Source organism: Lepidochelys olivacea, assembly GCF_965140295.1.
Source record: "Lepidochelys olivacea isolate rLepOli2 genome assembly, chromosome: 14".
Lineage (NCBI taxonomy): Eukaryota > Metazoa > Chordata > Testudines > Cheloniidae > Lepidochelys > Lepidochelys olivacea.
The window spans coordinates 18,426,430-18,450,493 of NC_140424.1; the positions used below are offsets into that span (position 1 = coordinate 18,426,430).

The 24,064-nt window shown below is 51.1% G+C and overlaps 1 protein-coding gene across 5 annotated transcripts in view; it reads right to left on the reverse strand.

The window, feature by feature from the left end:
• Positions 1 to 307: 307 nt before the first annotated feature.
• The window catches only part of SEPTIN9 (septin 9), a 259,220-nt gene continuing 235,463 nt past the window's right edge, over positions 308 to 24,064 (reverse strand). For all 5 annotated transcript variants that reach the window (XM_084647129.1, XM_084647130.1, XM_084647131.1 and 2 more), the window contains 5 exons: positions 15,691 to 15,808; positions 10,136 to 10,231; positions 8,462 to 8,558; positions 5,087 to 5,138; positions 308 to 3,059 (listed from right to left, as the gene is read on the reverse strand). In XM_084647129.1, the coding sequence (XP_084503255.1) occupies positions 2,930 to 3,059; positions 5,087 to 5,138; positions 8,462 to 8,558; positions 10,136 to 10,231; positions 15,691 to 15,808 (493 nt within the window). In that variant the 3' untranslated portion in view covers positions 308 to 2,929. The remainder of the gene's footprint in view (positions 3,060 to 5,086; positions 5,139 to 8,461; positions 8,559 to 10,135; positions 10,232 to 15,690; positions 15,809 to 24,064) is intronic.

A 24,064-nucleotide genomic window follows, 5' to 3' on the forward strand; every position in this document is an offset into this window, starting at 1 on the left:
ACTTATATCCCAGATCTGGCCCAGTATCATTATTGTTGAAAGAACCAGAGGGATCTTTATTAGCCACAGGACCTCTTTTATCATATTCAAAAGTGGCACCCCAAATACCCCAGCATGGTGGCACTGGAACCTTAGCAATTCAAAGAAGAGCACTTCCTACAGAGACCCTAACACAATCCCTGCAGCTCCTGAGTTTGCCTTCAGGAAGAAATATCCTTGCATAGTAAAAGATCCGACACAAGATCAAACTTCCTGAGGTTGTGTGGCTCTGAAAAACAAACAAACAAACCAACCGAACATTTCTAAGTAAGCCTCTTTCCATCTGCATTTGAAACATTTATTTTGGGAAATACATATTAAACACTATTATTTATACAAAAAAGGACTAAATTTGTCATAATGCATATAACACCCAAAAGGCCATATTTAATAGATCTGGATTAATTTTTTTAAACATTTTTTTTTTCAAAAATTAGATTACAAAGGAGAAAGCGGCATGTCTTGCTTGGCCCAGCTTGAGATACTGTCTAGGAAAGGAGTTTAAGATGGTGATATTTGCAGAAGTGCATCACGCAGAAAAGACTTTCTACCCTCCCCTTGAATAGTCTTTTTAACACTTGAAATACATACACTTTTCAGTTAATACACAATATTTTGTTTTTGCTAAAATATAGCAAGTCAGCAAGTAAATAATTCATTTTCCTCAACTTAACACAGCTCTGTAAAAATTCCTACATTTTTTCCACGAGGGGGGTGAAACAGAGTTAAAGGGGAGTACAGATTTTACCTGCAAGGCAAACACACCTGCACAGACACATTCATGTGTCCCATAACCACACCCACCATATAGAACATCTGCCCATGCAGGCATGAAGGGGGGCGATCTTGCAAGATGCTACTTCCCTCTGCTATCATGCAGAATTGGGCCCTGCTAGCCTGTAATTGGTTCCTGTTACCGGCCTGGCATGGACAGTAAGACAGCTGGAAATGGTGTGGAGGGATGCAGCCCTGAGCAGACTCTATGGCTGGGTCTCTGAAGAGTGATGTGTGGGGAGCAGCAGTCTGCAGATACTCCACTGATGCAGAAGAGCATGCGGGCCTCTGAATCAAGAAGAGAGCAGCATCCCTCTTCAAAACCTTCTTACCGCCTGTAAACATGTAACTGGTCTCAACCCTCAGGGGGGGTCGGGGGGCTCTGCAGGTGTCTCTGTGAGGCTGGAAGTTGGGACACCTTTGCCATTTTGTGGGAGCACCAAGAGGAGACAATCTGGGCACAGTCTTACACCTCCATGGGGGGGGGGTCAGAAAAGTAATGTTGGGCAGACACCAGAATCTGTCTTGGGGCTGGGTTTTTAGACAGAAGTCGAAGTTGGGCAGTTGGATCTCTGCTCCAAGATCGACTTGCACATGGGTGGTTCTGTCCCTGCTGGATTGGCCCCAAGCATGGAGTTTCATTTAAGCACACTTGGCGTTTACGGTAGCTGATCGAAGTCAACAGACCATGTTGGGGATCAGGGACCCTATACTACAAAGCTTGCGTGAGATACCAGTTTAGCCTTTCTTACAGCTGAAGGCTTCTAACAAGCGTGTGGCATGCGGGGCTCGATCTGTGTGCGTGCACATGGTTCTCAAGAGAAAGCATTAGCCAGATTAAGGAACTGGCTATGTACATATAAGTTGCCCAGGTAAAGGAATAAAACAAATTGATTCAACAGCCTCCTCTGGCTTATTTAAAACCTAATAAAACACACAAGTCACACAATACAAAGAATTCCGGCCCCCTGCCCGTGCTTTGCAGAGATGGTTCTGTTCTCAGCCCCCTTCACACACACAAACGTACTCTGAGCCTTCAACAAAGACACTGAATTAAAAATAAATACACCAAGTGTTCCCAGGAAACCAGCCATAGGTATGGTCCAAGCACTGAGTGAGAGGGAAAAGCTGGGAAGAAGAATCTCTGAAGAGTCAATCTCAATAGGCATTTGGCAGGCTGCACAGAGAAACTAGCTATTACATGGGAGCTGAATTCAAAGGCACTTCTCTCAGAGCGGGCCGAGATTTAGAGATCCGTGAGGCACCCCATGGCATTCCTGGCTTATTGCAGGTGACAGGGAGTGGGGTGAGTGGGTTGGCTAGGCACAGGGCTGGGGGCAGAAGAGAGGCGGCAGAGGTAAGCTTGTGATCACTTTCCCTTTCCATCCACATGCCCGCACCTCGTTTACGAAGGCCATGTTTACTTAGAGAAAGCCTTGCCTTCAATGGACGGAGAAGAAAATAAAAGAGCCACATGACGCAGGGTAAAGCCATCTGGTTCCAACTATCTATACAGACATGATGCGTGGCACTAAGGAGGGCAGTCCCTGCTCCCCACTCCATGGCGCCGTTTCAAGACATGGAGGAGAGAGAAATCAGATTCATTTCATGATTGGCTTCTGTGAGCAAGGAGAGAGAGACTCTCCCCTATCTCATGGCTTGGATTTCATTATAAAGCAACCCTCGGGGCCCGCTCCAGCTCCTGGTGAAGCCAGGTGGAGTGAGTTAGAGCAGGCCTTTGCGAGGAGGGGGATCTTCCACCTACCCAGGGATTATGCTTTGGGCTAGTGTTAGAGAATAAATAGAGACTGACTTCTGACTTGGGACAGTCATCTCCTCTCCTCCCCTCTCCAGCCATCCTGTCCAACCACCCAGCCGCCCCTCACTAAGCCCAACGGGAGCTGAGAACGGAACCCCTGCGCTACGGGGCAGGCCGTGCCAGGGGACTGGCAGTCACCACGCTCTTGATGATAGATATGGCATCAGGTTACTTGGTCAGTTAACATGGGCAGTGCGGGGGAGGGGGACGGTGGCAGAAGAATTATATAAAAATAAAGGGGGGAGGGGAAGAACTGAGAGCGCGAGCGCGTTGGGTCCTGGCGACGGAGAGAGACGGTTACATTTCATTGGCCTCCTGGTCGGCCACGCCGTTGGAGAGTGCGCTCCGGCCCTCATTCAGCCGCTTCACTCTGTAGGCTTCAAAGTGGAAGCCGCTGGTAATGTCCTTGATGTTCTGCATGTGTGTCCTAAGGGAAGCAGAGAAGACGGTTAAAGGAGATCTCTGTGCGCAGATGCGTAGCCCCACAATGGGGCTTTCACGGCAGCAGAGTCTGCCACCACCTCCTCCATGCTGCCACCTCAGGCCCCGCAATTTCAAGGTCTCTCGCCCTTCTGGTTACTCCTGGAACCTCGAGAACGTGACCCCAGTGTAGCTGATGTAGATGGAACAACAGCTCTGAGAGATACCAACTGCCTCTGTTCATTCAAAGTGCCCCAAGGTGGGGGCCTATGGACGTGTGTGGTCCCCTCTACAGGGAGCCCAGCCCAAAGAGCCTACAGGCTCATATTTTGACGCTCTGCAGACTGCGAGTGGGCGGAGCATCTCCAGCGGGCACAGCTTACAGTGTAGGCAAGTCTTGGAAGAGTACTGCCTTTCTCACTCCCCTAACCTCTGCATCTACCCCTCCCCCCATGAAGTGCAGTAGCTGAGTGGTTAAGACACTCAAGTACAATTCTGAAAGGCATGGGTTCAAGTCTTGCTCAATCTCATGCAAAGACCACTTTCAGTGCACCAGGCCCCCAAATGGGCCCTCATCTGCTAAAGGCAGTAGGAGGCGATGCTGGCCAGATCGCCCCTGGGTGCCGTGGGGTAGGAAACAGATGTGCCTTAACCACTTTGGCCTGATGAGCTATTGACTCAGGGAAACTTTGATAACCGGGGGGGACGGACAAGAGCAGCTTGGCTTCCCATTCCCCTGTGGGAGGAATCACTCATATGGGAGAAGAGGTGGTAGCACAGAGGTTTGATCAGCCCCCTCTCCACAACTCTCAGTTTCTCTCGATTCCCTGTTGTTCTGAGGAGGGCATTGACAGGTGATCCAGGAAGGAAGGGCTTGGCCGTGGGATTAGTGTTGGAGGAAAGGCTCCAGGCAGATCTAGCCTGGCTCATAGGGGAGGTATTGCACCTTACACATTATTTGCAGGGTGGGGGGAAGTCCATACCTCAGGGCTGACTGCCTAGAGGGGGTTATGGGGACTGGTGGAATACGCTCAGCTAAACAGCCAACATTGGCAGGGAACGGCTGCCACAGGTTTCCCCAGTTCAGAGCTTTCTGCAGCTTTGCTACCAGTGAAGGAGGCTTTTCTTCTCACAGGAGCCCTTACGCACAGCTCTGCAACCAGCACACCCTCTCTCAGCTTGCTGCCCGCCCTTTAGTCTGAAAAGCACTTCTGAGAGCAGCGTGACTCACACCCAAACAGCAGGTTGGCCCGTCTCAAAGTCAGGCAGCGTGTCAGTCATGTCTTTCACACAGGAGCTGACCAAATGGCCCCTGGACTCCCGTGTAATATCTCCAACAGTGATCAGTGCTAGGGGCTTCAGGGAGAAGCCTGGAATTCCTAGAATCCATATATCATGAGGGGAAGTTTTCCCCCAATACAAGCTGGCAATCAACTGAAGCCACGATACACAAGGTCCAACGCCCCTTATCTCTTTACCCTAGCTGGCGTGACTGCAGGGACTAGTCTTATTTGTGCAGGAAGTTTTAGGCCTGGAGGTGGTTACTCTTCAGAAGGGTTTAAATGGGGTTTAGAGCATCACCTTTGCCACTGTAGGGAACCACACCTGGGATTCCACTCACTAGTATGAGCCCAGTGCTACAGCAGCCAACTGGAGGGCACGGAGGTGTATGGTGGCAATAGGCAGCTGGCACGGTGATGCAGGAGACACTGGGCCTGAAGCAATCTTTGGGATGCCTCTATGGTGGGCATTGCTAGTCTGACAGCAGGACTCCCTTCCCATTCCCTACTCCCTAACTTCTGCTGGCCAGTGCACCCAGGAAGCCCCCTAGTTCAAGTCCTCATTCAAGAGGCTACGGGTTACACAGCAGCTGTTGCTACTGTGGTCTGCAAGAAGCAACGGCAGAGAGGATAAAGCAGCCCATGCACCAAGCAACTGCTGAGCTCTGCCCTTCCCTTTGATGCCACCTGCTGGCAGAAGTGACACGAATACAACAATGGCGTCTCTTTCTCACCCAAGAGCAGTTATACCGACCTGATCAGGAGATCCCGCAGATAAGCAAACTCACAGTGTGTCGTGTTCTCAACTGGAAAGGAGAAGAGGAGGCAAACCGTTAGGCCACAGCCCAGAACACAGCCACATTTCCTGAGCAAGCCAGCAATTTCAGGACAAGCGGGACTCTGCCTTTTGTTTCAGAATTAACACCAGTGCACGGTGGGCACAAACAGCCTGGAGCAGGGGCTTCAGCCCAGCAGAAGGATCACTCAGTTGAGGGATTCCAGGGGCTTAAAAATCGATGTTTGCCTGTCATGAGGAAAAGCCTCTTCGCCATCATAAGCCAGGATATTTACACAGAGGCTCATTACCTGTTACCTGCCTAAAGAGCAGCTGGCAAGAGACAGGAAGAGCTTTTGTGTCTGTTTCGTCTGCTCACGCTCACTTGCTGCTGGAGCGAACACCCTCCGGTGTAAGTCCACAACTACGTCACTGCCTCACCCAGGCAAGGGGCACCAACTGACTCCTCGTAAACAACGAGCCTGTTTCAACGTAAGTGTCTCCCGAGATGGCCGGGGGTAACCGGAAAGGCGAAGGGAAGTATGGTTTTGTGGTTAAGGCCCTGGACTGTGACTCAGTAGCCCTGGATTCAATTCCTGGCTTTACCCCCGACTTCCTGTGGGACCTGGAGCAGATCGCTGTGCCTTAGTCAGCCCCTCCCCCCAATCTTGATTCATGCTGTGGAGTGACATGATTTACTATTGGGACTGTTCGGATTAAAAGTGGCGTGGAGCGAAAAGCCTTGAAAAAAGATCACTGTGCTGTCTGATCATCCTGTGTCCTGCTCTCAGCACACAGTGTGTTTGAACGGTGCTGTTGATCTAATTCAGAGGGACAGATCCCTGGGCCAAGGAAAGCGTCTTCCCCTTTGTTTTCTACATGGCTGAACACAATGCTCAAATAGCAAGCAGATTAACAACACTATTTCTGCCACATAACCAATGGCAAACACTGGGTCCTTGAGTCTCCCTATGCTGAAGGCAGATACCTCACACCTGAAGGATGACCAGCATTTCTCACAAACCCAGCCAGGACCATCACTGCCAAGCCCCGAGAGTTACCAAGAACTAGCCACAAGAGGGCATCCGAGGGTTTAAAATAAAATGGGTTCCTTTGGCATCTTTGTTAAGTGCTTACTCGAAATAGGATTTCTATAAAAAGAATCGTAAAATCAGAAAAAGCTCTGAAATGGAAGGTGGGGGGAGAAGAGAGGGAGGGAGCAGTGAAATCACATGGACTGTGCCTCTGGGATCCTAGCTACCGAGAGCAGAGCATGTGTCGCACTGATAGAGATAGGCTTCCCCAATGAAATGCTGGCGGGAGACTGACTGTGGAAGGAAAGAAGGGAGGGGAAAAAGAAGAGGAAAGCAGAGGGGAAGAGGAGGAAGAAAGGAAGGTGCAGCACATGGTGGGGAAGAGAGAAGAACAAATCCTGTGAGAGTCCTGGACAGAAGGACGATTCAAACGTCCCAGCGGGTGCTGAGAGGCGGCCTGTCTGCACAGACGCCCTCCCCCACAAGCAGCCAAGCATTCGGTTTCAGGCTCCTGCAGCAATTGAGGAGACCGGCTTGGTGCATGGAGGGTTCCTTCCAGATGTAAGGCAGGGAGGGCCTGAGGAGCTGGACATGGCCATTTGTGGGCCCTTTCATGAAGCAGCAAGACTCAAAAAGGGCTGTGCACCCCCTGCAGGCACTGGTGGGATGGGCAGGAGAGAAGGGCCCGGGAAGAAGGGCCCTGCCCCCACTCAACTTGATCCCAGCATTTTCAGAGAGGCAAAAGATGTCACCACTCAGTATCCGTCACTCCCAGCCTCTGCGGATTAGGGGATGGGGATAGGTGGGTGGAGACTATTCCGTGGGGCAGAGAAAGTCATACACTAGTCCCAACTGAGCACAGTGGCTACTGCGAGTGCAGTTGAATCCACTGAAGGTGACTTGCAAAAAAAAAAAAAAAGTCCTAAATTGGGGCTGTGCCCATTTTTGCTCCTTTGGACAGATAAAAGCTGCCAAATGGGAATGCCACCTCCTAACAGGCACACTCTCCTCAGCGATAGCAGACATGTCCAGTCTTTCCTGGAGAATCATTGGGAGGCAGCAGAGATGGGTGTGGGGAGCTCTAGGACGTTGCAGAGATAGAGGGGGTGAATATGTAACAAAGGCCTGCTCTCTCCAGTGTATGTTGGCCCTTGTAGTTAAACAAGGGACAGCCCAACCCCCACAATAGCTCTCTTAGAATATCATCCTCTCCTCCCTGTTCTCTAGTCTTCAGGGCAGACCAGATGATTCTGATGGAAAATGCACACAGAATCCCCATCCCCTCACGCGCTCCCTTCCCGTCTTTCTCCATCAGAAAGCGGAAGTTTCAGGTCACCTTGGACTCCAGATTTCCAGGCTCAACTGCACCATCAATGACTGCAGGCTAGGGAAATGGAGATTTCTAGAGCCTGTTAAGAGAATCTCCACACTTACATGGCACTCCCACAGCCAGACCCCTCCTTTGGGGCAGTTGTTGAACAAGAGAAAGATGCTGGCATCGGGGCAGAAGACAGGTGAGAAGGGAGACAACAGAAAGGAAAACGGGAGCAGTGGAGGATCCTCCCCTCCTAGCCAGCGGTCAGGAGAACAATGAAAGGGCTCAGAAATGACCCTGCTCTCACCCTCATTCCCAGAGTGGGATGCGTAGGAAGGGGAGCTCTTGATCTGTATTACAGTAGCACCTTCACTGGCCTCTGCTGAGATCAGGCTCCATTGTGCTAGGCATGTACACACTAAGACACTGCCTGCTCCAACGAGCTTACAGTCTAAACAGACAAGACAGAGAAAGCGGGAAGAGGGGAGACAGGTTCCGCAAGTGGCAGTGGCTTGCTCAAGGTCACAGCAGCTCAGTGGCAGAGCGAGAAACAGAACCCAGGTCTCCTGGACTCAAGCCTGGTGCCCTAACCACTGGACCATACTGCCTTCCTTATGACCACTTATCAAACACCAGTGCTTCCCCATCAACAGCAGTCGTGTGATCTCCTCTGTAGGGCCCCAACACCGTATTGGAGGGAACCTCACACGTGTCTGCTTCTCTGCAGATGGAGAGCTGCCGGAGCAATTTCACACAGGCTGCTCTGGGATGAGACCCCCAGCTCCGGGATGCTTGGCCTGGGCTCTGCCGTGCCATGAGGCTTTCAAGAGCCACTCCCATCGCAAACACGAGAGCAGGGTCCAGTTCTGTTCTGTAAAGGGCAGTGGTGGGTGCTCTATCCACATATTGCACATGCTTCCAATTACCGCCTTTTGACTTCCCGTTCAAACACTGCAGAAAACAGACAAGGGGGGCGGGGGGGTGGCAAACAATGACAGCCCCTACCTTCAATGGTGCCCCACTTTGTTTTCCTTCCAAGAATTCTTCTCCCGTTAACCTGGTATTCCTGGTCACTGCCCACCACTGCAAACGGAATCATTTCCTGGAGGGACAGAGCATAGCGCACAGGTGAATGGCTTCATCCTGGAAGCCAGCAGGTAAACCAACTGGGCGGAGTTGCCTTGGGTAGGATAATCCACAGCCAGCTCAGCAGACAAAGCAGTTATGGTACATGTCTAAGAGCTCTGGTCTCTGGGCTGTGGATCTAGCCTCCGGAGAAATCTGCAGAGGAGATTTTTTACTGAAGAGTTTCACAGGAACATCTCCATAGGCTCGACTTGTCTGTTTCCACTGCACGTTAATGGGGGCGATGCATCTTCAGCCCAGCAACGGAGGCTAGATACATCACCGCTGCCGTGGGTGGGGCCAACCTGACCACAGCTGCTCTCCCAAGAAGGGACAGGCTTCCCCGGCTTCCCTTTGGGAGACTGGTGGTAGCTCCCTGAAACACGGCAGGCAGACAGGACTAAAAATAGGGGATTGGGGGCTTTCAAAACCCAAAGCGAGGGGACGCATCGCCTCAGCAAGTGCTGGGAAGGGCCTCACACACAGCTCTGTGAATGCTGTGAGCACCATTTCTTGCAGCACCCACTTGCTGCTCCAATCGCAGACACCAATAAAAATCTGCGGATGCGCCTCTATCCTGGCCACTCCCTTCCAATCGTGCCCCTCTCTGCTATCTCTTCCTATTTAAAACCTCCCATCAGTAGTGCTGCCAGAGGGAAATGCTCTTCAGAGAACAGGACGCCTCCACCCAGAGCGCAGCAGGAAAAGGGCATCACCTGCACATGGCTTGGCAACAGTGCAGTGCAACAGTGCGGAGGGGCTCCCCTGCCCACTTGTTAAGGGCTGCTGAGGGAGAATCTGCTGAGGGAGGAAGCTGCAGAGACACCTCAAAGGGCAGGAGGGCTTGAAAGAGTGGCAGAAAGATGACACTAGCCCATCACTAATGGCTGATTGGCTGCCCCACTGCCAGCCGTCACACCTCGGAGTCAGAAAATACCAGTGGGTGGCAAACGGCTGGGAAACGTTCTCATTCAGAGCCCTCCTCTTCCTAGCCTAGCTCCCCAGCCTGGCTTTGCCCCCAGGGCCCTTGTTGGGCAAATACTGTGGTCCAGCATGTCACATTTAGGGAGCCAGACTCTAACAGCCAGGCCAGTTCTCAATGAGCCGTCTGGAAACAAGTCACAGCCCCAGCCACAGGAAGCCTTCGCTTGCTCCTCTGAGTGCAGCAACAGCCAACATTCCCCAAGGCCCAGACGAACGGCGTCAGGGACACAACACAGGAAGGAAGGCCACTCTACCTACTTTCCTATCCCTGTGGGAAGGAAGTGCAACAAACACCCAGCCAGCCTGCTGCCAGGAGGATGGGGCTCAGCATCCCAGGCTATGGCTGAAATCAGGTAATTCTCATGACCTGGGGAGCAAATCTCCCACCCACTCTTTCTGTATTGTCTCCAGTCTCTGTGCACAAACAGGGGTATAGTGCCCCAGCCTTGGAAAGGAAATACAGGCACTTTGCTGAACCTCCCAAAATCTTCACAAGCCTTTGGAGCCGTAAGGCCCAGCCCGAAGAGCTCTGGGCCACAGTGCTACGGGACAAAAGCACCATCCACTCACTCTGAATTTCTCATTCACAAGCCGGTCCTCAGAGTCTTCATCAAACTCCTTCTGGGGATACACGTCGATGTCATTGGAGAGCAGGTCGGCCGTGATCTGAAGAAGACGGACATGGAAAGGACACCATGTTAGACTCCATGACCACAGCTGCTGCCTTTCAGCCTCCCGGCAGCATAGCAAGGCTGCACCCTGCGCAATACTGAACAACTCGAAGCCCTTTCCAGCTTGGAACTAGCCAGGTAATCTTGCGTCCCCTCCCCCCCTTACTGCTCAGTGAAGGATGCGAGTTTTAGTGCTAAATATCCACCCAGCCTGAAGTGCAGCCCATGAAGTCCTAGAAGATCCTCTCTCCATCACCCCAACGCCCCTAGGACAGCGTCCATCTCTGAGCGGAGCAGAAGGCCACACAGATCAAGATGAAGCATTGCAAGCTGGACCCCGCCTTCACATTAAAAAGACAAAGGGTAGTGACAGCCTGCACCATGGGCAGCAAGTCAGGGCGACTGTGCACCTCCCAGGCACACGCTCCTGAGACTTGGAGGTGGGCAAGTTTGGGTGCTCCAGAGTAAGCTAGCAAGTCACTTTCTGGTATTTGTGTCTTGCTCACATTCCCTGGAAGAGGAACCCCAGATCTGGTGCTGCATATCCTGAAAGGGGTCACGTGGGGGCAGGAACACCCAGCTTGTTATACCAATAAAATAAAAACCAGCAGGATCTTATTAAAGGGAAAAAAGGCAAAATACCACATTTATTGTGAATACAGAAAGAATCATAGTAAGCAGTTAGTTATAGCTATAACATTCCATTCAATCTCATATTTATTCACACATTCATTCATACACACACACACACACACAGGTTCTGCAAGGTTGTTATCATAGTTACCAGCCTTAGAGTTGCTCATGCCAAGCCACTGGCCAGGTGGCCTGGACATGAGGAGGGAGCAGGGCCTTGTCAGATGCTCATCTGATGCTCCTGGAAGTTGGTTTGCAGAATCAGACCCCAAAGTTCTCACTTTTTAGAGTCTATTTTTATAGGCATTTCTTCCTATGCCTGTCTATGGGAATTGCTTCATCATGCTGTTGCTGAATCAATCAGCAGATAGCACATTCCTGACGGCTCCAAGATGTTATCTTGTTCTTTGGTTCTCCCATTCTTGAGGCTGTTGGGTGGATTCCAGTCTGCCCTCCTGGGGGGGAGCGGTCCTCTGGTTATTTCCACTTGACGCCTTCTTCAGCCGAGGGACACTGGATTTTTAGGCTGGCACCTCCCTGATCATTCAGTTATTATCCACACCAAGCATCCATCCACATCCATCCTCTATCTCTATTTTAATCACAATTGTTAATACAACAAAAGGGCGGGGAGTCTCTGGGTGCTGTTTCTGTTGTTAGAGTATTGCTTTGAGTCTCTCTCTGTGTGAATTGCTTTGAGAACAGACTCTGTCTTAGAATGTACTAACACAGTTAGCAGCTTGCAAGTTTCACATAGAGGGAGAGAAACAGTACCAAAAACCAAGAGTCCTCTTAATTAGTAATACCCTGGAATTGAAACTATGGGGAATCAAACTCATTTGTGATTTTAATACAGAACTTCTTTAATATGATCCAACAAGCTCAGTGAACTGTAGATGCACGAACTTGCTCTTTCTACCCCTTCAGATAGGCGCTGCAGCTGGCCATGAATGAGAACAGTGCGCCTCTGTCCAGCCTGACACCGTGGGGAGAAAACCATGGTGCTCAATGGCATTGGCCACTGCAACAGCGGTCATTTTGGCGGATACCTGGCAAACCAAGCCCGCAGCTTCCAGAGCTGAAGGCATGAGCTAAAGCTGCAGGCTCTTGAGGGTTGTGTTCAGTAGCTGGGCAGCGTAACAGACTCCCATCCTCTGGGGATCGAGCTCAGAGGAAGACAGACACACACTGATCAGTGAGTTATGCCACCATGGACCCCGCACAGGATAACCCCACAGGAAAGAGGCAACCCGCGCCAAGAAGCACAGTGGAGCAGTGACACCCAAGCCCCAGGAGCTGAAGAGCCTGGAATGGGGTCTCGGAAACCTATTTCAAGTTGCAAACAAACCATCTGCCAGGAGACTTGCTCTGGGGGAGCCTCACTTTGCAAACTGGGATCTGCTATGTGTTTGAGACAACACCAAAAGGTTCTCCCCTGTTAGACACCGGGCTGATCCTCCGCCACCTACTCAGCCACTCCCTCCCCCAGATCCATGGGCTTGAGGTGGAGGGGTGGCTCATGCTCCCCTTGGCACACCATACACTGCTCCTCACTGCCTTAAGCAGACGGTAGCACTGGGTTGTTCAACAGTGATGTCATTCCCTCCTCCACACCAGGCCTAAAGGGCAGAGCATCCTACCCAGATAGGGGGGCGGTCTGTTAGTCCAGATCGGTGTCGGTTTTAATGCAAGCACCAGCACTGCACCATTCAGCCGGGAAGAAGGGCAGATTTTCAGCTCCTGAATCCAACTGGGCATCAGCGTCAGGGATCTTCAAGCTCCTGAATCCTGTAATGTGCACGGAATTAGCAACCCTGACACCAAGGGACGTGTGCAGGCCCACACTCCCCAGTGCGGTGAACATCTCGCTGTGGTGCATACATTAGACACGCACTGATACCAGGTTCCTGGAGGGAGATTCGGGTGCCATCAGCACCAAAACACACCTGTGCCGTTTGTCTTGAAGAAAACTCATGTTTGAATCCAAGTCTGAATGGTGACAGTGCCATGAGGCTGACACTGGCTCTAGATCAGCCCTGCATTTGAGGGGAAGTGAACCCCCTCTCCCAAGCCAGAAACGTCCACTCTGACAAACTTCCCCACCTGAGAGCACGCTCCGTTCTGGTGGGCGGGGGAGTCACGTAACACCAGCAAAGACATGCTGCGGTTTCAGGAGCAGGCTTGGCTTTAATGTGGGAAGGAACAACTGTGCAGGTCTTTGGACTCCACTTTGGTGCAAGTTAACAGAGCACTGGCATAAATCTGGAATAATACCACCCAGCCCATGGGAATTATCCCAACTTAAGAGAGAACAGAATCTGGACCTACTGAGATCTGAGTGGGGACAAGACAGCTACTGGTGGTTAATGCTCCATCACCACTAAGCTACAACGGACCAGAAAGCAGAGTTTAAAGGCAGTTCCAGCTAAATCACCTTCCAATATACTATGGCCACCTAATGCAGATGAGGCCATTGCATATTACAGCTGTGCACGTGTGTATAGATCTGGAGAGAGAGAGACACTCACACACGCCTAACCACTATTGCCAGAGCCATATCGGACCACTGGGGGGGCCAGATCCTCAGCTGGTGTAAAACAGCCCAACTCCACTGTCTCCTGATTTACATCAGCTGAGGATCCAGAGCTGCTGGCTGGTTCCGTTGGAGCCCGTTGAGGAAGGGGTGCAAGGTGTCCAGTCTCACATGGTGCATAGATCAACTTAGTTACATTTTTCAGCTCCCTTTGGGAAGGATTTTAAGAGTCTGGTTATAATCAAAAATGTGACTCAATAAAAAGAAGGAACTTCTTACCCCGCCTTCCTGCTATCATGGGCCAGTGCTGCTCAGAGACACCTCTGCCACCCAATTAGAGTGAATAGCATGGTACAGGGCTGAAACAGCGGAGGGGAAAATTTGCTGAGTCTTCAAGTTCTATCTGTTCCTGCTTCCCTGACAAATCCAAGTTTAGTCCATTAACTGCAAAGCCAATACGGCACCAGGAGAGCCAGCTGGATTCTATTGCGCCTGACGCGTCAACAACATTGTCAGCTCAGTTCCGAGCTCAGCTTTTATTGCCAAGGATGATATCTGAGGCACAGGGGCCAAGCTGGATTTTCAGATTCCAGACTGACTTTAGCTCCAGCAGCTAGGCAGACGGAGAGGGAGCGACACATACGCGTGCACGAGCTTTGTAACTTCTGAACTGAGCAAACGGCATGTGGAAAAGTCATCAGGAAAGACCAGACTACGGCAGGCTAGACCGTCGGTCGTTACAACCCTTCCCCTGACTGCAACAGCTCCTCACTTGTCCCCGAGAGCACGGGATGCTGATAACGCGCAGCCTGGGCTGGGCCACAAGATTTGGCTCCATTTCCAGAACTTTGCTTGGCCCTCTGTAGAATGGATTCAGCTGTGAAATCTGGATTCAACCCCCCCTCCCGGTCAGACTGCTGGTTTCAATTCATGGCCCTCACTCCCATGGATGGGACAAGAGGATGCTCAAGCCAGCTCTGAACCCCAGCCGGTGGATGACGTTCAGTGAGCAGGGCAGCTCCTCCCCTTCCGCAGCGATGGTTTGAGTAAGACTACAGCCAGGCAGGCTTCAGAGCCCTGTAGCCTCTCTCCACAACCCACAGCATCCCCCGGTGACCTGGATATGACAATCTGTGCTCTCCCCACCACCCCGAGAGTCCCTCCCCAGGCAGAATGTTAGCAAACCCTCTCCGCATAGCCTTGCTATATTGCCCAAGGTAAGAATGGGCTGAAATCAAACTGGGAATCTCTTTGCTTCTGTTGCTCCAAGTCAGATGCTTATGGAGACATTTGAACATGTGGATTTAGCTGTGCTTCATATTTTCCTTCACTACCTTGAGCCTGGATTTACAACGAACCCTTTCACCTCAAGCTATTTGCTACCACATGCAAAGCCTCCCTCTCCGCTGGGCTCTTATGGGTTAATACTGGATTAGAGGACCAGGACATCCTGAAGTCAGCCGGACAACCCTGAGACCCCTTTCCCTGCCATTTACCTGACTCCGCCCCTTGCCCGTTTCCTTCCTGCGTCAGCCTCGCTGCATTCCGCGGGGGTATTTATGGAACGCTGGCTGAGCTATTGGGTTGGCAAAACCCAGGCTATTCATGCTCAGAATGGCAATTCAGACTCGAGAAGCAGCAATCCAAGAGGCGACTGGTGGCTTGCTTATTTCTGCAGCGCATGCTGAGACCATCACGCCTGCAGCAAAATCGTTGGTCATATTATTGGATTTATAGCCCTTTGAAAGCCAAAGCAAAGCAGCGGCACCACAAGGAAACAGCACGCTTGGCTGTAGACTGAGACAGCCTCTTATGGGCTCCCCACCTCACCAACCTCCAGCTGATGCAATCAAGGGAACTGCACGGTTTGCTTCCCCCGTCAATCTCAAAGCGGACCTCAGCATGCATACATTTTGGCCTGGATTCTGTATCATTGCAGGATGCTGTGCAGTAATATGAGCTCCCCAAAAAGGGCTTAGAGGCTCGACATACAGCAGGACCGGCCTCCTAAAAACCATAAAAACAGCCTGGGGGGAAAAAATAAAACAGCCATGCAGAGGGAGACCAAGAGCTTGAAATCCATTGTGAGCTGACAGAGATCCAAGAGAAACACAAGGAACTGTTTGGAGGCGAAGGCCCTTCCTCCTGCCACATGGGATCACTCAGAGCTGCAGCCTAAGGAATGCTCTGGGCTCCAGGCCAGCCCTTAGGCTTTGCAGCCCTGCAGGGGGCGGTGGGGAAGGGAGGGAGAAGAAGTGCTGGCTGGGGAGTGGCTGCCATCCCCTTACCCTTTTTTTGAAGTAGTCTCTCTCCTCCAGCGTTAACGTGTCGGCTTTGGCGATGACTGGCACGATGTTAACCACTTTGCTCAGGCGTCTCATGAATTCGATGTCTAGCGGTCGGAGGCTAAAAGCACAGCAGAGAAGAAAGGGAATCAGACTTCAACAGTAGCGACGTAGGGGTTGTTTCAGGGGGAGAATCCCCAGCTCAGAAAGGGTATTTAGAGCCTAGGGAAGCGGGGGAGTAATTTTGTAACGCTGGAGAACATCCCTCTCTAATCAACATTTTCTTAAAAGCATGAGAGGGGGATAGAGACAGACACATGCTTTGTGGACACAAATACCGAAACATGCCAGGTTCCATTTTCCAAGTGCCCTGCAATCATTTATTAATCCTCCACACTCTGTGAAGGAGGAGAGGATTTTTATCTTCATGGGGATTCTCAGCCACAGAGGATTTTAAGGAACTTGTCACGGCTACACAAGTCTCTCGCAGAGCCAGGATCAGCACTCAGGCATTCCTGGCTGGGCTCGGTCTGCTAAGCCATCCTGCCTTCCTTGTGCAATGGAACTGGACAGTTTAAGGGTGACCCATTGTATAAAACTTTGTCCATCCTGGCACCTGATCAGAATAAAGTGGAATCATGACCCTTTCCCCTCCCCGCCATTCCCCACCCCTGCGCGCAGAGTAACTGGCCTATGGACCACACGCTTTGTACTGACCCCTCTGCACAGGGGTGAATTTCACCCAAAACGACAGATCTGTCAGTGCAGATAAAAAGTATGACTTGGTTAATGCCCACACTGAGCAGTAGCAGTGGAACAGATTACTCTACTTCCACAGCGGGGTTAGAGAGGACATGAAGCATGAAGGGAAAAACAGATGCCCCAAAGCTACAAGGAATTCACAACCCAAATGATTGTCCTTCTTAAGTTCCCAGCTAGAAGGCTGTCTAAAACCAAGAGTGGCCTCAAGTCTCGTTAACTGCTGGCCAGCAGCTTAAGGGAGCCAACTCCATCCACCCGAGCAAACTGCTGGAACACAAGGCCAGGATTGTTTCTTTTGGCCCAGATGCTGCTGGGGTCCAGAACACTCCTGCCCCTTGCGAAGAACAAACACAATTTGGGTATCTGGATTTGCAGCTAGTTGTGTTGGCCTGAGTGAGGCACGATCCCCCTGCCCACTCCAACTACCTCATCAGGCAGCCAGACATGATGCCAGGGAGATAAGCCATTGCCATGGGGCTGAGAGGCCCCAGCCAGCTTGGGAAGCAGAGTGGTAAGAAGAACAAGCTACTGTAAAGAAGCGAGCGCAGTGTCATGTATACTGCCTGGATACAGGGACACTTTACGAGCACTTAAGCCCCTTGGGTGAGGGAAATCCCAAGGAATCTGCCTGCTTGAAACTGGCCAGAGTACGCCAGGGTAGAAGTGGAGGCAGGGAGTATGAGGAAAGGGCGCAGCCAGGTCAGTGCTGGAGCCAAAGGGCGAACACTAAATTAATGCAGCTTCATATGAATCAATCCTTGCCTCATTGTCCTGCCTCACAGATGGGGGTGCATTTATCCCCAATGTACAGTGGGGGAAACTGAGGCACGGAGCGGCCAACATGTCTTGCCCAAGGCCATACAGCAACTTAGTGGCAGAACTGGGTCTACACACCAGCTCTCCTAAACCCGAGTCCTATTCTGTAAACTGGGAGACTGGCACCTCTGTACTCACGGAAGGAGACAATATTGGCAACTCAAAGCCTTTCACCTCCCAGGCAGGCAAGTCCACTTCCCGCTTGGAAGCCAGGCTAGCTAGCCACTGCCTTTCACAACTGGGATTGCCACAAAGCTTTGTAGCAATCTCAGTTGTGAAAGGCAGGAGTTAGCTTTGAGTTGCGAACATTGTCTCATTCAGATGCCTTGTGGCCAGTGCAAGGCTAGAATTCCTTTTCTACATTCAGCTGGCCACGGTGCAGCTGTGGCCACAATGCATGGAGGACATGGAGAGATTCAACACAAGAGAGGTTGTGGTCTCTCTACTGCACAGAGAGCAGCGGGCGTGGGGCAAACACACCAAAAAGCCTAGAGATCACATCATTAGCATTAGGGAGAGCAAGGTCCTAATACAAACTCTGCAGTCACAGATTGCCCTGAGCTCCAGGAAAGCAAGAAATTAGTTTGGCTTTGGAAAGGAAACCCCCAAGGACACATCTGAGCAGACTGCTGTTGGAGAGTGCTGTTTGGAACTCTGCAGAATACATGTGCCAACCTCCCTGGGAAGCATCACTCTTATGTTTCTCTCCCCAAGGACTTCTTTCCCTCCCATTCTCCTTGCAATTTTTCAAACAGCTTTTCCCCTTTAAAAGTCTCTCCCCCCGTTGACAGCATGTTCCTGCCTCTTTCATCAGCTTTTGTTTTAGGTGGAAGATGGGGATGTGTATGTGGCCAATGCAGATTGAGTCACAATCAGAAGTACGTTGGAATTTTAACTCTGATTTAAAAGTCGGAGCCCAGTTATCAAGCCTGCCTTGGTCCACTGAGCCGTAGGGGGCCGGGGTGCCCTTTGTTACTCTAACAGCAGCGTGCCACGCCACACCTAGCCCACATCCCCATCTGCACCCAGCTCCGACATCAGCCAGCTGCACAGCTTTGGATCTGCTGGCACCTGCGCACCATGTTTAGCCCATCCCAGTGGGGTTTGGTGACTGGGCAACAGCAGTGCATCTCCTGTTGGTGCTGAGGTATTCTTAACGGCCAAGACCAGTCATGAAGTCTCCTATGTACAATATACGAGATTGTGCACACTTAATACTGGGGTGAGGAGGCAGAGGAGGTGCTCTTGAGTGAGCCCACACAGCTGCAAGATTACGATCATCTCCCTCCCCATAACACCAGCCCACTCTGACTCAGTCACTGATGCTTTTCCCTCTAGCTCAGCAGTGCAGCAATGCCCCTGTACAGCAATAGGGGGCACTGCTATCTTTCGTACAAGCCCTAAAACAGAGGTCCCAATCCTTTCTGATCTTAAGGGTCTTACAGCATTAAGAGCCCCACACACCTTTCAATCTGTAGTGTCCTTCCAGTGACTGGTTTCCCCTCGATGCTCTAACTAGACAAACAACACAGCTGCAACACCAGCATCTCTCCAGAGAGAGGTACAGGCAGACTTGGGACATAGAGAGATACAGAAAAGCTGCTCCAAATGGCAAGAGTTGCCCAGAAGGTGGCTCTTGCACTAACAATGGTGAGATGGTGTGAAAGACCAGAGGAGAGGCTGGAGGAGCAGAAATGCAAGCCAATAAGGCAGGCTGCACTGCTCCCAGCATTCACCCAGTGTGGTCTTTGAAAAGAAGGCCCTGAGTCTATCAGAAGATTTTTACCCCATCATAGCAGACGAATTCCAATTCAATCCCCCTGCACTGAAGTTTCAGTTCAATAGGGTATTCGTCTCCACTTCCTGCCCTACACAGATGCAACATTGTAGCAGAGGACTCGCTCCAGAAGTGGCTGCATTTCAGTGGTGGGCGTAAGAATTCTCATGCTGATTGTAACACTCGTTGGGAGGAAAGGCATCTATGGGTCTAATTCTCTGCAGCTCCACTGAGCAGAGGATTTGGCCCATAGTGACCATTCTAAAACCCCATTAACTGAATCTGCTGGCTGCGGCTTCTGCTTTCTCACAAGCTGGGGTGTGAACCTGTACGTTAGTGAGGAGGCTTTTGACTGAAGGGTCAGCAGCAGGACTCAGGGATGCAAACTCTTCTCTACTATCAGCCAGGTCCCCTGTCTGACCTCAGTAGACCTAGGGCATCCATGAAGCCGTAACCCCCCCACTCCCCCCATAGTAAGACACTGTCAGAGGAGACCAAACAGAGTAAGGCTTTGTGCACTGTGGGGCCCTGTGCTTTCCCAGAGTCCCCAAGGCAGAGCTTCCTGGCATCTTGCTGAGCTCTTTCCTCTGACTGCTAGAGAACCGAGGTCAGCAGACTTTCCCAAACAGCAGTTCTTCCTACACCACTGCAGCGAGCAGCATTCCAGCTTCGAGGCTTGATACCAGGACAGGGCATGGGACAGCCAGGCTGGCTGCTGGGGATTTACACTTTGACCCAGCTCCCCGTTAGTAGCAGAGCAAACAGGGCGAGCTCTGAGCCTAGAGGCAGCAGGGCACAGTAATAAGATAGACGATCCAGGTCTTTTGAAGCCAAACTCCAGCTCTGCCACTGACACAATTTAAAGGTGTGTGGTCTTAGACACGGTATAACCTCTGTCTCAGTCCCCTCACCTTTAATGTGGGGAACACTTCCCTCCCTCCCTCCCACACAGGGTGTTAGAAAGCTTGATTGGCCGCCTTTATAAAGTGCTTTGAAAATGCTATTATTCTCCTATCAAATGAAAGTCACAGGGATTAAACAAATAGAGCTCTAGAGAAGTAACTGAACTTCAGAGAGCAAATAATTTTTCTTTATGCTTTTTGGACCATCCTCTACAATTTGCTACTACATTCTATTGGACAGTTTAAAAAGAACTCTATAGAAAAATACCATTTTCTATTCAGTTTCGTGGGACTTTCCCCAAAGGAGGCCCTGTAACTGGAAGTCTAGCCAGGAAAGCTCTAGCTCTAGACTAAGTTACAAATATTAAAGCAGATGAAAATTCACTGGCTCAATGCACCTGAGAAGTCACTAGCACTGGGAGCTGGCTTACGCACAAATTAACCCTTTCATAGATATTACGTGCACTATAGACATGGCCACTGTAGTAGCCGTGGGAAGAGATGGCTTACTCTAGTCTCAGGTAGTCCATCCCCAGCTCCCTATTGCAAGGAGCAAAGCAGCTGATTCTGGAACCTAAGGAAGACCATTTTGGTTCTCACATTAACTTTTTCACTTCTGAATAAAGCATGCAAGAAAAGATGGATGATCACAGTACAAAAACATGCAGGATCTCTTGTGATCAGTGGTGTGTTCCAGAGTCATAAGCAGGCAGTGGGTGCAGTTCACAAGAGGCAATTAATTATATTTTAACTCTTTTCCAGTATGATCTCTGGAAGGCCAGGTCTGTGACTGAATATGTACAAGAGAAACTGCTTTTGCCTGAGAGGCAAAGGGACCTCTAGGGAAAGAGGACAGGCCACAGCTGAGTGGAACTGTGGCAGAGGATTGTTCCACTGAGCTGAAATATACACACTGGGTGGCTATAAAACTTTGTCCTTCCTTTTTGTTCAGTGACCACTACTCAGCCCCACAAAGTTTGGGGGTGGGGGAGGGAATGGAGGGAATTACTGTGGGGGTTGTGTATGGCCCCTCCAAGTTATCTACACCTGGGCTTGCTAGCATAGGTGGGATCAGGCAGGAAAATTCCCTCTAAGCTGCGTGGCCACACAGCAGGCTATCAAGGGCCGCGCAGCCACAGGGGCCTGGAGAGGACAGAGGTAGGGGGTGGGCGGGGAACAAGTTGGGGCATACAGGGCTGTGGCAGGGAGAAGCGCCTCTCCCCAGGACCAGAGTTGCCATGGTGAAAGAGGGCTGGGGGTAGTCCTCTCTCCCCGCCTCAGCCCTGTGGCAGTCTGTACCCCAAACCCCTCATCCCCTACTAGAGCCCTCACCTCCGCACACCCCAACTCTCTGCCTTAGCCCTGAGCCTCCTCCCACACCCCAAACTTCTCATCCCCAGCCCCACCCCAGAGCCTGCATCCCCAGCCCTGAGCTCCCTCCCCACTTCGAACCCCTCTGCCCCACATCACCTCCATATTGGTGCACATAAAATTCATTCCGCACATGGATGTAAACAATTAGAAGGAACACTGTAGGGCAGACTCGGCTCTTGCTTGTTCCCTTAAAATGCAGTTAAGGAATAAAAGCCGCTGAGAGTACGAAACACAGAATATACCCTGTCAGTGGCGTCCCAGATCTAACTAGCAGCAAGGAATAAAATCTTCTGATTTGTACACTGAGCAAAACACCCGTGCGGAGTCACGCAGGGCTCCCCCCACCACCGCCAGTAAGGGAGCCTCTGCACAGAAGCTGGGAGGGTGCTTCCTGGCACAGGCAGTCAGACGCATGCCAGCTCTGCTCGAGCTAGTGTGCTACAAATAGCAACATGGCTGCTGTGGCATGGGCAGTGGCTTGGGCTAGATGCCTGAGCACAATCCCACCCCACCCCACCCCACGGGGACATACTCGGGCAAGTAACTAGCAGAGCTAGTGTGGGTCTGCCTACGCATGCAGGAAGCAAGCTACATGTAGACATACCTAAGTGCGCAACAGGAAACTGCTGAGGCACAAACCAGAACTGAATCTAGCTCCCTCTCCAATAGCAGGGACACTAACAGGAGAGGAAACTGGACGGTGTCAGTACTGTGAGAAGCAGCGACTCCAACACACACAGGCTGCACAGCCGGTGAGTGAGAAAGTGCCGTATTTCACAGCCACTTTTCAGAGTCAAGCCATGCTTTCCAGACATCATGCAGAGCCTGCTGTGGAATTTATTGGGTGGTAAGTAGTTGGGGCTTTATGTCCATGGACAAAAGCCCCTGCCAGCATGTTACTTAGTCTTTGCAAACATCATTTTACCAGGGCCTTATGAGGAGGGCAGGGCACGCACTAGATTAGTTTCCTCTGCCCTGGACTCCTGACTGATGGGAGACAGAGCTGAGGATGTGTCGTTAGGAGATGGAAAAGGCATCAGCTGATTCACTCTCGGGTTCCACTCTACGGGAGGAATAGACAAACCTTTTACTCAAGGTCTACGGCAGAGTCTGAAATGGAACCAAGCAGTCTACTGGGTGAGGGCTATCATGGGATAGGACATCTCTGGCTCACAGACTGGAGTGCTATATTCAGCAGTCTCGTAAAAGTCACTCAGGGATTCACCAGTCTCGGTGGGTTCTGAACGTATGTTAAATGTTTATGACAATGACAAAAAGAACGGCTCCAGAGGATCAGGTATTAATCCAAATGCAACTGGCACAGAAAGCAGAACCAACTCCAAGCCAGTCCCCATCTCCACAAGGCACTGCAGTTAAACTAACCCCCTGCACACTGCTGGCTGCGGAAGCAGTCACATGCTGCCAAAGGGGTGCTAGGAGTCCTTGCTGTGCAGTTTGGGAAGGGAGGAAAAGAGTAATGCTCTGCCCTTGAGTCGTCAGGTCTGGAAAGCAGCAGGGCCGCTGCATCATTCCCCATCATCAATGAAGGGGCAGAAGGCCCCTGAAAAGGACAATCTGAACAGTGCAGGACACTTGAGAATGACATGGGGATTAATTCCTCTACCACATTTTCTGTAACCGGTGCAAACGATTGACAGTAGTAAGATGTGTCCGTGAGAACGGGGAGAGGGAGCTGGCTGCCAAGAAAAACTGGGATCCAAATTAAAAAGCAGGTTATGCAGGCAGAAGCATCCCAACAGGTTGAACCACCACACCCAGAGAGTTATCCCTTCTGGGGACACCTCTGGTGAGCATCATAAGAATGGCCATAGTGGGTCAGACCAATGGTCCATCTAGCCCAGTATCCTGTCTTCTGATAGTGGCCAATGCCAGGTGCTTCAGAGGGAATGAACAGAACAGGAATCATCAAGTGATCCGTCCCATTGGGATTTGTGTGATGTTGCCCCCAGTGGGGATCCACGGAGTCCAAAGGGATACCTGTCATTACCCGCTAAGGTGGCTCAAGTGATAGAGGCCTGAGGTTTGAGAGCAGAAGCACCAGGGTTCTAGTCCCGGTTCCCTCCACTTGTGGCATATTCAAGACAGCGGTAGTGTAACAGTGACAGACCCTGGTCATCGGCGGGCCGGATCGAACCTGGAACTCTGGAGCGAAACGCATGAGTCTCTACTGTATGAGCTAAAAGACACATGGCTTTTAGCTAAAGCTGCAGAGCAGACTCATTAATCTCTCTCGCAGTGGTCTCGGTGCCACTAGATGGGACAGAACACCATATCTAGAAGGTGTGTGGGTTACACTAGCATCTGCAACTCCCAGCTGTGTTAGAGATGCACAAAACCAGCATGAAGGGATGTGCCTTGCTTACATAAAACTATGGGAAGATGCCTCCCAGCTCACCACTCTCTGAAAAGGTTTATGGTCATTTCAAACAATACTCCACTCGACAGTGGGAAGAGAGAGTACCCCGTGCTAGCCCACAATCTCTGAGCATGGGGCAACTCATTAGGAGAGCAGGGGAGATTATGAAGGGCAGGAGGAAAGTGCCAATGGCAATAAGAAATTAGATATGAAACTAACCAGAGTGTGGCATCAGGAACTCAAATGCCACATGTTACAACTCCGAGAGAGCCAGCATTTCCCATCCACTCCCCAGTCCCATTAAAGGTCTTCCCTCCCCCCGAGCTGTAGTCTATGGCCTCAGTGCGTCCTGCTGTTCCCCAGCATATA